Here is a 19,706-nt window from a genome sequence, read left to right as displayed (position 1 = left end):
TGTTACAGTTCCTGTATTGTTTTGCGAAGTGACGAAATTTTGCAAACAAAGTAACTGAAGACGAACGAATCGAAGACAACGTAGAAACGAGACGAGCACAACTAAGACAGCATTTACCGCGCTGAGTACACTCGTGTTCAGGAAAAAAAGCAGCACGACTACAGATAGGACATTCATATTGACAGGACGTGTACATTAGTATGCTGTGCAGAAATAATTAACATTTCAGTCATCTCTATTCATCATGTGTTCTGTTGCCTAGTAGCCAGAGGTTCTGCTACGGGCCCTGATAACTTGTTCCAAGCGTGTTGACATCGACGCATATAAGGCACGAATGGCGCCCTGTGTTATAGCCATCCGTGTTGCATTCACCTAGTTACAAAATTCATCTGTGATGCTTGGCACTGGGTCACAACGCTGCACCCTTCGTTTCACCATAGCCCACACATTATCGATTGATGACAGATCTGGTGATCTGGCGGGCCAGGGCAAAAGGCTGACTGACATCCCGTGACACCAAGAAGGCACGTGTTCGTGCAGCAGCATGTGTTCGTGCATTATCTTGCTGGAAAATGGCGTCTAAGGTGTGAGCAGAAAGGGTATGACTGCGGGTCTCGGGCTGTCATTCACGTAGATCACACTGATCAGTGCCCTGGACACGCACCAAGTGTGATTTGTGGCTGTACCTAATAGCACCGTATGTTGGCGCCGTGTGTCTTGTGCGAATGCAGTCACTGAGATGCCGCTTCCCCCGTCTCCCGCGAACCAAAATGCGACCATCATTTTGAAACAAACTGGATTCGTCCAAAAACACTATCTGATCCCATTGCTTTCCCGAATTACGTCGTTCTATACACCATTGCCGCCCAGCAAGTTTCTGCACGTTTGCCAAAGGTAGTGGACGACGCGCACGTAACACATACCGTAACAAACGGCGACGAACTGTCATCCCCGATACTGTGCGATGTGTTACACTGTTGCGCCAGAACCGAGGAAGACGCAGATTTGTCCTGCAGTGCCATTTGGATGAGAGTTCGATCTCCTGGAGGGGGGTGGGGGGGGGGGGGGGTGTGCGACCTGGCCCATCTCGTCGTGTTCTACGGCCTTTCGTGTACCATTCTGCACACAATTGTTGCACTGCCGAAACAGCTCGTCCCACACGCAGCCGTTTTCCAGATGGATGCACCATATTTTTTCATGCCAATAATGCGCCCTCTTTCAGGCTCACTGATTTGACGGTATGGTTCGCGAGGCATCCTGCACGTCTGCTGAAATCACACTGATCCATTACCTTTGGTTTATAGCAACAACGAGAGCTGCAAGCAAGTACTACCGGTAGGTGGTATTGCTCCGTGATATCGATGTTTACCTTGAACCCGTGGGCCGCAATGGTTCCAATGCTGATCATTTCTGCAGAACATGCTAATGTACATGTCTCGTGAATATGAACGCCCTATCTCTAGTCATTCAAGGTGTTCGGTATGTTTTCTGAACATGAGTAGTTCACTCGTATCAGACATAGGTCTTAACGGTAGAAAGTAATGGCTGAGAAGGTAATGTGGAATTTATCATTTTATGAACGTGAATTATGAACCATAAGAAAAACGCAAGAAGAGAAATTAGGCGTTTGAGATGTAGTGTTACAGGTTGATACTGAAAATTAAATAGACTGATAAGAAATGAGGGTCTCTGCAAAATCAGTGAAAGGAGGGATTTGTGCAAACAACTAACAAGACCGGCTGGGTGTTGCATATTTGTAAATACATCGCTGAATAACTTCCATCAGGCTTGAACGGGGGCAACAGTTACAGCCAACAGAAATTGGAATATATACGAGGGCGTGCTGAAAAGTAATGCCTTAGAATTTTTTCTGTGAAAAACTCTTAAAGGTTTTTAAATGAAACAAGTTTTATTAATATTCTACATCTTTATTCTTCATGTTTACTTCCCAACATAGTTACCATGGAGACGAACACATTTCTCCAAACGAGAGACCAGTTTGTTGATACCATCACTGTAGATTGTTTGACTGTTGACTGAGCAGCCACCTCACCTTTGCTTGCATCCCTTCATCACTACGTAAGTGAAGTCCTTGAAGGTGTTCGTTAAGTAGTGGAAATATGGAAATCGGATGGAATCAAGTTGGGGCAGTATGGGGGATGACAGATGACAGTAAACTCAAGGCGTAGTGTTCTTGCAGATGTTGCATCGCTCATGTGTGGGCTGGCATTGTCCCGTGTGGATGAATTCTTCGAATTCGTGCTTCCAGTTTTCCACAGGATAAAAGCACGCTATTTCTCACGCGCCGACATAGTTACGTCGCACACTGCTATATTACATGGTGCAGTTCAGATCCCTCTAGCGGCAGTGTTTTAAAATTTGCGTCACCAAAGTGGGAAAGTCGACCGCGTAATTTGCATGACATATCTCAACCGATATTAAGAAGAGAATAAAAAAATTCGTGATCATTACTTTTCAGCACGCCTTCGTAGAAAAACTTCAACTTTCTTAAAAACTACAGAGCGGTAAACCGAAATAGGTGCGCATATGCATGAAATATTTTATCCAAACCTGTAACCCATATTAGCGCCCCCTCCCTCCTCCCTTGTTACCAGTTAGAATTTAACCCTCGGTTTACGCTTTGACTTCTAGAACCGCTGTCGAAATATTTCGCATTGATACCTACATCACACACAGTTTACGCTCTCAAACATCTGCTTATCGACATTGCTCTTTCATTGTTGCATTTCGACCACTTATTACTTCCAGAGGCAAGCAAATGATTCAGATGCATTCAACGATACCACTTTCCAAACCACGTGAAACACATCGAACTCGCAGCCCGCGGGGTGACTGGCAGCGACTCGGTAATCTACTTTGTATCATTGCCAACCGCAGCTACCAGCTCTTCCGTTTAGAAGCCGCAAAAATTCGTCTGCTCGTAAAGAGGTTTACCGGTCCGAAAGCGTTCTTTCAGCAAATAGGCGAAAGCACTACCTCTGCGATCGCGTCGCATAAGCCGTGTACTTCACATGACAAAAAAAAGCTTTATTGTGTTAATAAGTCCGTGTATCATATGCTCAAGCCAGCACTACATGTCAACTGTTAAGTGGGTAAACTGACGTTAAGTGGTATCGCTACATTATTGTACCCCATTCTCTACTCATTGCCACGCTGATAAACTTGAAGATAACACGGGAAATCGCAACAGAGCGTATCATTATCCAGCTACAGTCAGTTGTGTGAAAAGTTTAATAATTATGTTTTGTGGCCTTTGATTAGATAAAATGTCTTCTTTCTTTCCACGAGCAAGGCCGTCAGTGATTGGACACTTGTTACGTTGCAATATCCTGAGTAGTAAAGCAGTTTTCTTACTAGCTGAAGAAGTTTCCCCTCGACAATTCCTTCCATTCTGTAGGAGAATTTCTGTTATTCTAAAGTGTAAAAAGGTGGTGGATAGAAATTACTTAATCTGTATAAGCATACTTAAAAATTAATTTGCGATGTGAATGTAAAATGACTCGTTCCACGTCATTACGATTTGTCGTGCAAATGATCCATGGAACATAAAACTGATGACACTCCTTACATAAATTGCCAGTTTATGGCATGGACACTTGTTTATAAATTCCTGTGTTGTTCACGCAGTAGTGGCAGTATAGAGTTTTATGGTTAAAGCGCATTGTGATGCGTGAACAAAATACAGTTAAAGAATTTGATAGTGTCGTATCTCTCTTTCGTGTTGACTTTCTGTTGAATGCCACTTCTCAGCGCTCGCCGTTATCTTTCGGAGGAAAAAAAAGCCACCTCTGGTTCCAAAAACTTTCGATAGTTTCCTTTGTATCACCGAAAAATTTAAGTATCTAATAAGGCGAAGACCCTAGTAACACGTCTCTAAATTTTCTGAACGTTTGCCTCCATAGCCGAGGTCATCGGTTCAATATCTCGTTTTTCCGGGATTTATTCCTTTGTTGGTCTGAAACGGGTTGCACTCAACCTCGTGAGGCTCACTGAGGGCTCTTCAAATGAAAAGTTGCGGTCGCAAGGTGCGGAAAGTTGACAACTGACGGAAGAACGATGCCCGTCCGCACGGCTCGCCAATGACGCCATTCGGCAGAGGATATCAGCGGTCTGTCAGCATCGCGAGGTCCTCTGCACCTGATGGCGAAGCTACTATTTTCTTTCTTCAGACCCACGTGATGGGGATCACAAAAGTCTCCAAGGAAATGTCAAAAGGTGTGACTCCCTTTCTGGATTATTCCAGATACCCAAAATCTTAAAGAAGCCCTCTACACAGCCGATTTCACAGGCTCGTTTCATGTCATACTATTATTCCTGTACATTTGATAATTGTGACAGACCATAGATTTATCTCTTAATGTTTTAACAGAATACCATCGTATTTTTCCTGATGTGTGTGTGTGTGTGTGTGTGTGTGTGTGTGTGTGTGTGTGTGTGTTTTTATTCCGGTTACGTCCACTTTCGTGCATAGCAGCAATTTACGAACTTGTAATGGAATTCGTTAAAGCCACGCAAAACTTGCGCGGTACGTTAATTCGTATACATATATTTTGAACATTTTGCATTCATATCACGGCACTTTATAGTACTTTCTAGCTCACCTCATTATTCTTGAGAGACGTCGGCGGTGAAAATGTTTGTCAGTATTCACTCATGCAGAGTAGATACGCTACGTCACTACGTATTTACCAAAAAAAATCACTTCCATGGTTCGTCGCTTTCCTCCTCCTCTCGTAACTGGTTAATAACTGTTATAATTCAGTTCGACAAGAGTATGCCAATCTTTATTCCATATTTCTCCTCGTTATCTTTCGGTCGCTGTTAGCGGCCAGTTGAAACCGATTTGAATGGTAATTTGAGGATTCATTGTGTGTCGCAGGTCCTGATGTCCCTGGATCCTTGGTCGCTGCCGCCCAAAGATGGCCTGTACGACCCTGTTAACGAAAAAGATGCGTGTGGCGTTGGCTTCATCGTCGCCATCGACGGTCGCCGCTCGCACAAGGTAAGCTCGCTCTCTCTCTCTCTCTCTCTCTCTCTCTCTCTCTCTCTCTGTATATATGTGTGTGTGTGTGTGGGGGGGGGGGGGGGGGGATGTGCAGGATAGTGTTACTTACACATCGATAAAATATCGATTAATCGATGAGCCGACTCCATCGGTAACCGGTTTAACTATCGATAGTCAAACAGTTTGTAATGTAATTCTTCTTTAATAGACACGCGAGAAATTGTCGGATCTTAATGCATCCATGGCGTGTGGAGTGCAGAGGGAAAATAGATTGCATGCAGGTATATAGTCAACATCAAATATGGCGGCGCCTCAACCAGTCTACGCTGTTTATATACTATGTTGTTAATAGATTGACCGCTGTGGGGGAGGGGACGCGTGAGAGGGAATTTTCTTGTTTGTGTTCCAGTGATGATGACAGCCCACGGTCGTGCGCATCTCATACCGATCAGATACTTACAGTAAATAACACGGATTTACCAATCCGCATGATACAGATTGTCATCTTCAGATGTATGAGCATACTTACTTGTAACAAGGAATACGAATGTAAATAAGGCTGTTGTAATACAACGTTGTTAGTAGAAGAAAAAATGAAATTTTAAAGATTTGCTAAGCGTTTGCAATTGTACTGCATAATGCATGTTAAAATAAATGATAAATAATATCATCGTTATTAATTAAACACTCTCGGTATTACCCTCTTCTGTTTCTGAGTTCACTTTGCACGTACAAGTGTTTTCAGTTGGACAAGTTAATGTATAAGGTGATTCTAAAACACAAAATATCGATGCAATCCTAACACCCCTGCGTCTCTGCTGCTTTTGTAGAAGCACAAATATCGTTCATAAGTAGGTTACCTGTGTTGTGTTCGATTAGCGGAGCTTGTTCCTTCAAATGGCTCTGAGCACTACGGGACTTAACATCTGAGGACATCAGTCCCCTAGAACTTAGAACTACTTAAATCTAACTAACCTAAGGACGTCACACAATCCATGCCCGAGGCAGGATTCGAACCTGCGACTGTAGCAGTCGCGCGGTTCTGGACTCAAGCCCCTAGAACCGCTCGGCCACCGAGGCCGGCGCTTGTTCCTTCAAGGACGCACCAGTTCCCGCAAAATTGAATATAGTAAAAGCACAGCCTGTCGAGTGTAATGTTTTCTATTTGTATGGTGGCTGCACATAATCATTAAAAGTACAGCTGCATTTACATGCTATCTGCTTTCACAGTACTGCAGTGCATATTCATAAGTCAATCGGGCGAAATATGAAGGTTACAACGTATGAGACAAAACTAACCTCTTCTTGCCAAGAGTCGTTGAATGTCCGGGAATGTTTCTATAAAAACTCCTAATCCTGTAGATATTTCTTAAGCTCCTACACGTTAATGATGAAACCCCTTGTTTGAAACTTGTGAAGCGGGTTAATTATCTCACTATTGTTTTCACTTTTTTATTTTCTTCGAGTTTACAGCATTCTGAGATCTGATAAACAATTGTGTAGCTCTTCGGGGTATCGTAGGAGGTGACAGTGTGCGAACAATGGTTTCTTCGCCACTCATTTCGTTATTTGAACCCGACACAGCCAGGGGATTATTCTTCGTCACGGAACTACGGTGCTACAGCTGTTAAATAGCTGTCGTTGGCAACAGAGTCAGAGCACAGTCGCCACGAAGTGTTGCGAATGGTGCCGACATGAAACGATCAGTACTTTTCGCGCGCCACTGGCTGTCTATGGGCCGAGGAAATCCCGCGCATATAAGCTTGCTTTGTGTGTGTGAGAGAAGTGCATAAATACTTTTTCATTATTGTTCTGAAAAGAATCGTAAAAATACATCGCCTGTCAGGAATTTTTTCAAGAAACTGGGGAATAATAGTTTGTGAAGTTAACCATCTGCAGTAGAGAATACAAACATTCGTGGAATATAACTAATTTAAGAGACCACCTAAAAAAAAGGATGGCGAAAAGTGTGAGGGATCAACTAGTGAGCTAGATGAAGTGCAAGAGGTGCAACAAAAAAATTGAGAAGCTCTATTAAAAATTGTTTTAACGTAAGTCAGTTCTACGACGCCAGTTCAAAAGTAAAGTGAGAACCTGATGCTCTTCATGCACAAATGATTGCTATCGATATGCTGCCGTACAGAACTGCCGACCATCAAGGTTTGAAAAAGTTTGTTCATGCCGTAGACAGCAGATATGAGTTACCAGATAAAACCGCTCTTAAGTGTTCACTGATCTGAAAACTATATGAGAAGATAAAAAGTAAGAGAAAGCTCTTACAAAACGTAATTTCTTTGGATGTCACAACAGACATCTGGACAAGCAACGCAAATGGAGGCATACTGGCATTGATTTGCCACTTTACAATGGATATAAAATTAGTTTCACCCGCTCTAAAATGACAAAAATCGCAGGTCATTACAACGTAGAATCTATGGCACATGTAAGTAACATTTTTAAAATGTTTCTGCCCTTAAGTTGCCAATGCCGTACTGAGTCTCGGTTCATTTTTGTGATCTGTACACGTCACGTAGCCATGGCTTGTAAAGTTTTGCTTGGCAGCTACGCCTCACTCTTTCCCACCCTCACCCGTCTTGTCGATCTTCTGAGGACGACGTGTCATGTGTGTTCTGTTTTCGCACACTGCCAGCCTCAACAAATCATTGAATAATTGCGTTTCCCTAGGCTAAAATGATTTTCTCTTTCATTAGTACACATAAGTAACATTTGAACGTGGATGTCTCTGTAATGCGTTTTCTCAAAACATTGTTACTACCGCGCGCCATTTATAGTGGGTTTACACGTCCCCACAGCCTTACTTCTGCCAGTATCTCTGTAGGGCTGTGGGGACGGGGCGTGAGTCGTGCTTGGGTAGCTCAGACGGTAGAGCACTTGCCGCGAAAGGCAAAGGTCCCGAGTTCGAGTCTCGGTCCGGCACACAGTTTTAATCTGCCAGGAAGTTTCATGAAAAACAACCGTTTTCACAGCGTCTAGCACACCATACAAATACTGCGTCACTGCAACATTACAATATGAACCCCATAAGTGATCTGGAGCCAAGTTGCGAGATTTGGCCCGAGAAGTAACAAGACTATTAAAGCTGCCAGACGTACTGGAACTAACGCACGCAGTTTTCCCACGTCACTGCCTAACGCTGACAGGATATAGAACGGCTCGTGATAAAAGAAGAGAAAATGCGGCGCCTGATTGGCTTCGTGGAGTCTGTTGTTTATAGGCTTATCAACGTAGCAGGCAACACTTCCAGAACTGAAATTTATTTCTCGGATTCGGATAAGGAAGGAGCGAAGAGATTAACAGACTACTGACTGTAACTAATACCTACAATGGTTTCAGTACTCAACAGCACTGTGAAATCTCTCCAGTATGCTTTTGCATGACTCACAACTCGCTCAGAAAAATTACCCTATGTTTAAGTTAGAAATTTTCATCACTCTTGTTTGTAATTAGAATACTTTGTCAGATGAGTACTAGTGCATTTCATGCTTTCCGTCTGGTCACTTAAGAAGCGCGCGGTAGTGCTGGAATTTCTCCGAATATTATGTCGTTCTCTTTAAAAGTTAAATGTCATCCGAAACTATATAGTTTCTTTGCTCGTCTCTTTTTACGTCTGAACTGCAACTGCTCACATCATTGCAATTTAGTTGGACCGCTAGCTGGCCAGTGCTGTCCAAATTTAATGCGCTGGTAGAGCTGTTGCCCCGCGTTATCGCCCAGTCTATGTGCGTGTAACACAGCATAAAACGTATCCTTATGATCATTCTTGACCGTACTGGTCACAGCTCGGCTTCTGCGACACATGAAACGAAATCCAATGAGATTCAAGCAAACGCGGAAGAATACATAGCGTAATGCTTACATCAGATTTATTCTTATGATGAACGGATTATAGCATGCAGCGAACGTTGGTCTATCAATTGTCCATACGATTTTGAAACGCATCCCTGTCGGTTGAGCACATTCTAAACTGATATATGAACAAGTCATAAAGTGATTTTTGGATGCGTGCATCGTGTACGTGATGTTCTGCCATGGGAATTTCCCGTCGCATCTAGAAATAAAAAGCTTTCGTACAGACAAAAGGGGAAGGGACTGCACAAGCTGAGCCGAATAAACTGGAACCAGTGAATGCCAATCGCGGCTTATTTATGTGGTTGATTGAGTCTTTGTTATAATTACTAGCGAAATCCATAGATCCAGACCACCAGAATGGAAACAAACGGCTAACAGGCGTAGCAGGCAAGTAAGATTACATATTATCGTCTCTGCGTATCCAATAAAATGAAATTTTGACAAACTTTTTGCCAGATCGCCACATTACTAAGGGCCAGTTGTACAGTCCCCGTTCAGCAGCCGCGTAAGTTCTGTTCTCGGAACAGCGCGGATAACGCGTCGTACGCACACGTAATAACACCTAACCGGAGAATAAACGCAGGATAACTAAATTGGTGATTCCCTCTTTGTTAGCGAAGTTAACCGGAAAGAAAGTTTTCACAATGGCCGGAGTAGTTACAAAATTAGTGATGACATATTTGTTTGCGAGAACGATGAAGGAGAAGAAACTGAGAAACGGGGACATCACCCAGTTTGCAGGACTATGACGATTCCAGATTTATATAAAAATTTAGTACTACTACTACGGTTCGATCTCCTGCTTGAAGAACTGGAGCATATGAATGACATGTGAAACTATTTCCTAAGGTAAAACTTTTTGCTTGTAGTAGGTCTAATAGGCATTTGATATTGGTACCTCGTGAATTATATTTTGTCGTGTTATTTATGTAGATGAGGTAGGTAAAATGACCATTTGTGCCAAAACAGTTTCGCTTATTTGGCGTGTTACAGTTTCTGCAATATTAGAAAGGCCTATTTCGTTTTATCTAGCAGACAGTGGCAAAGGAGACGTGATCAAATCGAGAAACCACACCAGTCTTGGGCACTATTCGTATTAACTGCCTTTTCAGTGTTAGACAACGACATTTCGAATTTTCATGTAACAAAACGTTTGACAAACTTAAATGAAGTAGTAGATTATTTCGCAGAAAGGAAAGCACCCAGAGTAAAACTGTAGCAAGATTAGGGAGAAAAAAATACTGGGGCCTAAGCATTGAAGAAATGCGTACTGTCTGGCTTGTCTCTTGATTTTACTGCTTTTGTGTTTCTTACGTTTAATTTTGTGTCGCACAAAAGAGAAAGTTATTAGATATTACACAATAGAGTGCGAATTTTCTGAAGAGTTCATGTGCTCACAGGTGTCAGATCTAGCGACCGTGGAGGGAACTCATGGGCCCTCTTCGTCCAATCCAATGCTCCGAAAAATTGTCATCGAGGAAAGCTCGTACGGCTAGTTGGTAGTGTGGTGACTCCCCGTCCTGTTGGTAGAAGACCTTTTCATCAGCTCCATAAAGCGCACGTATATCTGGCAAAATTGATGTACGTAACACTTCCAGGTACACTTCTCCAGTGACAGTAGCATCAAAGAAAAAGGGTCCTACTAAGCCCAAAAATGATAGTCCACACATGAACCCCTGGTAGATTGATAGCGTTATCCACATAAACATGCGGATTTTTCGGTGCCCAGTACACACTGTTACGCCGATTCACGTTTCCATTAAGTTTAAATTGTGCCTCGTCTTTCTACCCTACCTTAGTCACAAATTGTTCATCAGTTAAGATTTGCTGATACCATTCGCAAAACTGGATTCGGCGATCAGTATCGTCGTCATTAATCGCGTACAATAATCACGGAATGTAAAGTTCCCACTTTACAGCTTTTAAAATTCTTTGTACACTTGTACTGCTAGCCCACACTTTACGTGCATAGAGCATAGTAGACTTCCGTGGAGAATTAACAAACGGTTCCAACACGAGAGCCGACGAAGCAGGACTTGTAGCGGTACGCTGTCTTCCTGATCTTCCTTTGTGAATATCGCAAATCGTTCCATGCAATTCAGATTTTTCACTGATGCGTTTGTTAGGCTGGTTGGCGGTTCTGTTTCAAACTCCCGCGTCCACTGACGTTGTACTTCAACGGTATTACCAAACTTGAAAAACCACTTCACAATACATTCTCGTTGCTCGAATGTCAAGCGTGCTCCAGCCATATTGTTTTCTCAGCACCGAGATGAAAGTAATAATATCTGTTGAGCCAACAGCACACTCGTAACTCAAGTTGAAAGACACTACCGATATCTCGATAGAGCCTGACAAAGAGTGTATACATTTTCCTGGCGGACTCTGTATATCGAACTCTTCAGAAAGATGTGCTCTACAAAATGAACACATTTTTGAACAACTGTTTTTTTTTTTTTTTTTTAATTTTTGCGTCCAATCTGAAATGATCGAGGGAGAGGAGGAGCGCCTCTGTCGAGTTTTTGCCCCATTCGGAAATACAGTGGATCCGGGTCTGGAGAGAAATGGTTATTTGAAGCCAAAAAGATCTAGTAAATGGCTCTAAACCGCATACTTTAAGAGCTATGAGCACTTGTTGAACAGGAGACATTTGTTTCATATTAGCGAAGATGAAAAAGTGCTCGTAGCTCTTAAGGTATGCATTTTAGAGCCTATGTTAACTGGATATTGTTGTTTCGAATCGTCGTTTCTGTCGTATCGCTGAGTATTGATCATTCCCCCTGGGAAACCTTATATACCAGTACACGTCACAGTGCGCCTAGCTTCGTGCCCAAACCCTTGCTTGATCTGATAAGGTCTGTTGATGCTTAGTCCAGCCGGCCGGGTTGGCCGGCGCTTCAGTCTGGAACCGCGCGACCGCTACGGCCGCAGGTTCGAATCCTGCCTCGGGCATGGATGTGTGTGCTGTCCTTAGGTTAGTTAGGTTTAAGTAGTTCTAAGTTCTAGGGGACTGATGACCTCAGATGTTAAGTCCCATAGTGCTCAGAGCCATTTGAACCATTTGATGCTTAGTCCGCCATCACACCAGTATAGTGACGTAAAAGTCTCTTCCGAGTTTGCAGAAAACAGTTTTACAAAAACAGAGTATCTTGTTTAACTCTTTTTTTATTTTACATTTTCTTTCCTTTTGATGTAACACTATCGGAGCTGTCCAAGATTTAGTTGATAATTGTGGACATTAGACTGCCTATTGAGCTCTGTAAGCACGGATTTCGTTGAAACGGAAAAAACAGCCTTCTCGTAGCCTGTAATAGTATGATGGAGGTTCATGTGGGATGAAATGAAACTTACTTACATCTGCTATAAGCCGTACAGAAGAGTTTGAGAAATTCTTGGAACAGGAAGTTCATTACATTTGGATCCCGTTGTTACCAATATCTGTGAGCGTATGCCACGCAGAAACCCCAGCGTCTAACATTTTGCGATTGATTGACGTATAGCGCCTTCGTTGTTAAGCAGATGTCTGCAGTGCACTAAGGGCCACATCAACTTTGCGACCAGAGGTGATCTTCTCTGTCCGGAACGAAAAAATCTTTTAAAAATTGTAAGTTATCGTGTGCGTTTTATCTGAAAAAAATAATCATACATAAAACAATTGTTTTGCGGATCGTATGCAGAAACCAAAGCTACAGTTTAGGTTGAAAATATTCAGTGTAAAATAACATTTTACAATATAATATTAAAATTATGAAAAGTCAACTACATTTAGAACAAATACGCGGTTTTCCCTGCAATAGCCGTAATCCATCACATTTGCCGTGTTATCGGTTTCAACATGAAAGGAAACGCTTAATGAATATAGCACTACGATACGGTAACAAGTTTGTGAACCAAGGATTAAAGATACTGCTTTGCAATAAAATACTCTACCATTAATCACTGATTTATTGTTCTGAAAGTTTAGCGACGGAAATTTATTGGTGGTTGTGGGTGTACAGCTCCTGCGCAGCTGTAGGTGTAAATCGCTGAGAGCAGCTTTACTACGCGATGCCATATTTCGTGGTGACGCTTGTGCGGTGCCACGTAATGTGTGACGTTGCCAGTTTAATTTTACGCCGTGGCCACGTGTGACGCTGTTCCTCTCACTGGCCATCCCTTTGGAGCCGCCAGTCACCGAAGCAGAGCCCGAGGTATTTTTGATTCAGAGGCCACGGTTAACGGCGCTGAGGTTTGTAGGCTTGCGAGTCTAGACGTAAAGCTCGCGTACGCAATCGTCGCTTATTTTTGAAACGTGGCTTCAGAAAGGAGGCTAGTTTATCTCGGAGCTGACCAAGGCCATGTTAAGGTGACAATCTGCGGACCGTTAAGAGGGAGGATAACGATCAATAGCGACCTCTGCGCAGTAGTGAGAGGCTCTTACATGCTCTACTCTTGTGGAATTATCGCAATTCGATCTTAATCGATCTTAATCGATGTAAGCAAGTACATATTACGCCTGATTAATGCAATATTGGGTAATGTTAAACAATAATCGATAGGAAGTCGTGGAAAATTATTGACCGTATACTCTGGCTGAATTGGAGCACAACAGAGCGCATTTTGTTTTGGAATCGGTACATTGAGATATATGGTAAAAAATCTTACCGAACTACTGTAGCTTCCCTTTTATTGTTAGTGACTTTGTTTTTTATCTGGTAGTGTCTGTTTCGTGGACATTAAACAAAATCGGGTATTACGATTTTCCCACGATTTACAACACCTGCGCGATTCCTGTCATCAAATTCTTGCCTAAGTGTGTTGAAAATCCACTCGTGGTTCTTATTCCGTGTGGGCAACATGGTGTCGCTGGTCTACTGTACCTACCTTTGTTTCTGTAAACTGACTCATGCTAGTTGTAAGGGGTGATCAAATACTTACATTTGAGGGCGTTGCCGCAGCATATATGCAACATAGCGCGGCTCCGATGCGGGTCTAGAAGCACCAACGTTTAGGCAAGTGATTGGTGGTAGCATTCGTGTCCTTTTCGACGTTACCTGTCTTACCAAATGCGTCCAAATAGGAACAACGTGTTCTTATTTTCTTGCCTGTCGAAAGACAAACACCCGTATGCATGAAGGTAGGAATGAAGAATGTGCATGGGCCATCATGCCCGTCGAGAACCAGCGTTGTGCAATAGTGCTGCTGCTGCTTCATAACAACTCACGTCCCCATGTCGCAAATGTAACGCATACGTTACGCCAGTTCAAATGGGAGACACTCGAGCACTTGCCCTGAATGCTGATCTCTCCACACCGTTATCACGCCTTCGGTCCCTTAAAAAAGGTCTTGGAGGGTCGACGATTCCTGTCGTACCGGGCTATGGAGCAGGCAGTTACGAACTTCTTTACGTAGCAGAACACGGTGTTCCCTCAAACAGGTGTCTTCAACCTGGTTTGTTGGTGAGATCGTTGCCCACGGCGATTCTGCTTGAGTGGCATACAGATTGTGGACTGTACGGTCTTCGAACGGAAACGTTTTGCTCGCCCCGTATATTTCGAGTATGCTGTGTTTCGTTCGTCCCATGTCCTCAGCTGGAAACAGGTTAAAGCGAGACCATTGCAGACATTTTAAGGAAAACAGAGTCTGAAGGTACTGTTATTATGTCGAAGGCTCAAAACGAATTTTTTATGTGCGAAAATGTTCATGAAATGATACGCAGAGTTTATTTCACTCCCTGTTCTGCGCTCATAGGTTGCAAACCGCGCCTGGTACATGTCCACCGCTCGGGGGCCACAGCACAGTTGCGAAACCTGAGGATGGGCTTATGAGAGCGCGAAACCGGTCGTGATAATAAAAGAAATTTACAACTGAAGCGGTATTTTCAACCTCTAGTTTAGTGATTTCATCAAACTCAGTTTCAAGGGACTGATGGTTCGAATAAAGCTGAAGGAATGAAATAGTCGTAAGCAGAATATATTCGGCTTAAGAATACCTTTTTATTGCAGTCTGGGGAGAAGCTTTAAATATGCTAGTATATGTAAATAGATTCTTGCTATTTTAAAATAGTCATGTTTATTAAATCATAATAATTTTATTTTATACAAATTACTGAAAATTGCTTTAGGTTTGCTGTAACAAATGTCAGAAATTTTTTTTTTTTTTTTTTTTTTTTTTTTTTTTTTTTTTTTTTTTTTTTTTTTTTTTGCTTAATTCTGTATTATGCCTCGTCTTCGTGCTTTTCCTTATACCCAGCAATGATCTCCACAGTTTCTAAGTTAGGTCCATCGGTTTGTTTCTTACTGCAGGACACAGCTGACGCTGTTAGCCTCTGATTAGACAAACAAGAAACCGATAACTGTTTTTTTGAGATCTACCTATGTAGATGCGACCTTGCTGCAGTGGTAACATCAGTCTTCGTCAGATCACCGAAGCTTGGCTAGCCCTTGGATGGGCGACTGTCAGGGTTTGCTGAGTGCTGTTGGCAAGTGGGGTGCACTCAGCACTCGTGAAGCCAATTGACTGAGAAGCAGCGGCGCCGGTGGCGAAAGCCGACAACGGCCGGGAGAGCGGTGTCCTCACAACATGCCACTCCATACGCCTTTACGCTGAGGATGACAGGGCGGTCGGTTGGTACCGATGGGCCTTCCGAGGCCACGGAATTAATTACGAACTTGAAAATAGTGTTTCACGACTAGTTGGATCATTGCTTTGATGAAATTGCCAGTGAGAATACGTTCTTACAATTTGGAAATGGCATCGTTGTGACATTCTCACCGAAGTACATTGCGATGTTAATGCTGTTAAAAGGTCTGTTAGCAGACAATGATACGCATATGGTCATAGAATAACAGAGATACTTTGGACTCGTTTTCATTTCTCGCATAAAACGAAGACGTGCTGTATCTCACGTCTTTTCTTACATTATATAATAAACGCAGAAGAAATGATTATGGTTAGTCCTTTGTTCGTAATTTTAGAATCTTCAGATTCGTTGTCGTTCAAACCTCTGTGCTGTCTTCATGAATAAAATTTTGCTTAATGTTCCGGAATCTTCCCCTAAAGAAAAGCACCGCCGATTTCTTATTCTCTCGTTTTAGCGTCTTACAAAATACTCTGTGTAATTACATCGAAATCGAATGACTTGGAAACTAAATGAAGTAATTATTTGATTTACATTTCATTTAATATGTATCTATACGTTATGTATCCCGTTCTGCAAACCAAATATGAGTCGTCTACTTCAGAAAATAGGCTTTCGCTGAGTCATCGTCACAAACAATTACTGTCGCTTTCTCTACAAGGCTGCACATAGTAATAGACGCCTGTAAGTTTAACGGGCGGGGCACACTGAGTTGGACATTGATGGATGAAGCCTCGGGTATTACTTAAAGGTATTGAACGTGCGTAGTGGAGGCAGGGCAACTGTAATTTGCAAGTTCATCCTCCCGTCTTACACCTTGTAACCGTGGTTTCGTTTTTCGTTGTGTAACGTTACCATAAATCACCTAGTGTGGCAGACTGACTCGTTCCTTCGTAGCACATTTGCCTGGACAGCGCTGTTAAAATTAAGGCCGGGTAATTTCTGGTTGGAACCATCCGTAGCATTATTTTGTTGCAGGCTGAACAAAAGCCTTCATATAGTACTGTTTGTGAAAATTTCACCTGTTGTGGCTGACTCTAATTTTTTCCTTGTACCTCTCCTGCTTTCATTATCACCTTTTGGCCATTCGAAGTTGATTTGCTACTGGTGCTGCAAATTTTCCACGCTTTAGAAAAACTTGCCATGAAATTGAGCAACTAATTTATTCTTTGATCAAGCCATGACAGTTTGTCACATGTTACTTTACAGTGCATAGCGTAGAACATGGAAATAGTTTATGGTTATTGTCGTTTTCAATGGCTAATAGTTGGAAAGAAAACTAAATGCACATTACATAAGAGGTCACTAATTGGCTTGCTTGGAAAATCAAATGGTGTTGCCGACTTAGGTGAAGTTTTCCACACGTCCACCATTTTGGTGCACGATCTGTCACTAAAATATCCTTTTGGTCAAAACGAGCACACAGGTATAATTTCCCCAGCCACGCTGTTGATTGATCTCGCATGAGAACGTTTTGTAAATATTCACTCACACCGTGTCTGATGTCACGTTTACTGTACCTCAGGCAATGAGTTGCAAGCTAATGACTTCCGTAAAAGCAGTGTAACTTACAACAGAGCTGTTTCATTAAAGCGGTAACGGCGCTAAGATAATTTATTCATTCAGGAATATTGGATTTGAAATCGTTGTCTGGCAACTCTGATTTTTGGTATATTTGTGGTTTATCTGTATCACTTTATGCAACTACGAGATGACACCTTCAGCTGCTCGTGGTCATTTTCTCGCCACCGTTGCCCCACTGAACAGTATAATCCGCCTCTAATACTTAAAATTTGGAAAATACATTTACCTACAATGACCTACTCTTCTTTCGAAACACTGAACACAAAGGAATTTACACTGACGTGTGTGATAAATAGCAACTGTGAGATACGTACGCAGCTGGCGCCTGATGTGCGTTCCAATGGGTGCAGACCAGGGCACAGTTACTGAGCAAGACATTAATGAGAGTTCGCTATAATGCCCCCTCGAACCACTGTAGCACGATTCTGACATTGCAACACGGGCAGCTACCTTGCTGGAATGTATCACAGTAGGGAGGAGACTACAAGCAGGAAGCGATTCAGATGGTACGCAATGATGTTCACGTAGTTCACTGCTTTGATGATGTCTTCGGTTACTATCACAGATTCCACGGAAGCCCAACTCTGTGTACCCCATGGCTTAATTCTCACTGGTCTGCATCTGTGGCGTGATGCATGTTTCGTGCAGCCACTTGCCTGGATGACGGCGTGTAAGAACCCAACCATCGACCTGGTGTAACAAAAAACGCGAATCATTCTACAGCCGACACGTTTCTATTGGTCCAGGTTGAAAACTCAGTGATGTGACCACTGCTGTCATAATTGACGATGTCGTTGGATCAACACAGCAGCACGTCGGGGCCGTGTGATATGGAGCCCCATGTTCAACAATGACCTTTGAACGGTGTGCTTCGAAACATTTGTGTCTGCACCAGCATTGTGCTCTGTCGTCAGATCTGCGACAGGTCGCTGCTTATTCTGGATTGCTCAGTGGGGGATCTTCCGACCTCTACGTTTTGTAATGAGACGTGCTCGTCCAATACCATACGGCCTTCTCGTTACTTTACCATCCTTCAATAACTTTCCATAGGTGCTCTCGACAGTAGTACACCAACGGGTGACCAGCTTCGCCGCTTCAGAGATTCTCGTTTCCAGCAGCAGCGCCACAAGAGTGTGCTCTTTGTCAAAACCGCTTATATCACTGGATTTCCGAATTTGCGGCACGTATCTTCGCTATAATGACTGCCCATTCGTCTCTCTCCCGCTTACGTTTTTTCCTGACTGCATCACGTGCCCCCAACACTACCAGGAAGCATTAAACTTCGCGGTGGGCAGTGGTCAAAATGTTTTAGCTCATCAATATAGGCCATAAGTTTCGGTATCAGGATGCCAGTGTTATTCTTCATAAATTTATTACTTATTACTAAAAATACTCTTCAGTTTCTAAAACGGAATGTTTGTCTGCAACGGAGTATGAGCTTTGTGCCAAGCCAGGTGGTAGTCGCAATCCAGCACCAGGTGGTAGTCGCAATCCAGCAAACAATTTGGATCCTTGAAACGTTGACGAGTATCTAATCAAAAGCTGTGCAAATAGAAGCACTGGGCTCGTCTTCAGGAAGAGCACGGTTTAAATCTAATGATGATTTTTATGGTATCGGGGGTTCTTATGTCAAGAGGTCGATCAATTTCTCCCAGATGCTGCTCCTACGGACGAGTCTGTAATCAGTGCTTTGTAGACAAAGCTTTAACCCTGGGCACTTATCGACTGCAGTAGACAACTTTTAATGGTCGTGTCTTTGCGGTTTTCAATCAGTTTAAGTCTACAGATGCACGCAGGGCACGGCATCGGCATGGAGTGTCTACTAGCGTGGATCGCGTGCATTTGCAGCCTCAGGACTGACTGAAAACTCTAAAGAAGTGACAGTAACAGCTCTCCACTGCACTGGACATGTGCATCACAGGGTTAGCCTTCTCTGTCTCTTGAAATCCTTTGTTTCTCGTTTCTCGTCCTCCAGCACAGGGATCTGTTTAGTAATGGAAATGTTGGGTCAAACACTTTTATTGGTAAGTCTGTCATTTGTCGCAAATGATGAGAAACTTAACAGCTACACGATATTGTGGCAGAATTAGCGCGATTATTTAATCTGACCAGGACAAGAATCTGGTGAAGATGAAAATTGTTACCGGCTCGGCCTGTGATGTTTCTTTGTCACGGTTGCTGCTTAGTAGGCCTCGAAGTTAAGGTCGTCCTTGATACAGTAGTCGGCGCACTGGTGTCCCTTAAATAAGCGTTGTTGAGTATTGCAGGTTATACATCAAAACCGAACTGAAACTATATCTTAGAAAAGTGTAATGTCCTTATTGAAAAGGGCAGTGTAGTGTTTTAGACTTCGCGGTGCATGCCATTAAAACGGCCAATAAGACGCCGTAAAATGTACGAGCCGCGAGTGTCGGTGTTCCGCATCCAGGGCAGCGTTAATCACTGCGGACGCTGCTGTGCGCGGCCCCCAGCTGGGGGAGCAGACTACTCTGAACAATAAAGCCGTTCCTTGCGTCACCTTGCCGCACTACGGCGCAGTTGTGCTCGCCTCTGCCCATCCCCCCGCCCATTCGGCCGTGCGGAGGCGCCGCTTGCGTCGGGCTGTCG

At 43.2% G+C, this 19,706-nt stretch overlaps 1 protein-coding gene across 2 annotated transcripts in view; it reads left to right on the top strand.

Annotated features, from left to right (window-relative positions):
- The window catches only part of LOC124546019 (glutamate synthase [NADH]), a 360,968-nt gene that overhangs the window by 66,764 nt on the left and 274,498 nt on the right, over nt 1-19,706 (top strand). For both annotated transcript variants that reach the window (XM_047124987.1, XM_047124986.1), the window contains exon 2: nt 4,901-5,023. In XM_047124987.1, coding sequence (XP_046980943.1) covers nt 4,907-5,023 — 117 coding nt within the window. In that variant the 5' untranslated portion in view covers nt 4,901-4,906. The remainder of the gene's footprint in view (nt 1-4,900; nt 5,024-19,706) is intronic.

This window comes from Schistocerca americana, chromosome 8 (assembly GCF_021461395.2).
Source record: "Schistocerca americana isolate TAMUIC-IGC-003095 chromosome 8, iqSchAmer2.1, whole genome shotgun sequence".
NCBI lineage: Eukaryota > Metazoa > Arthropoda > Insecta > Orthoptera > Acrididae > Schistocerca > Schistocerca americana.
The sequence above is the reverse complement of the archived record's forward strand: the minus strand, read 5'-3'. Positions and strand labels throughout refer to the sequence as shown.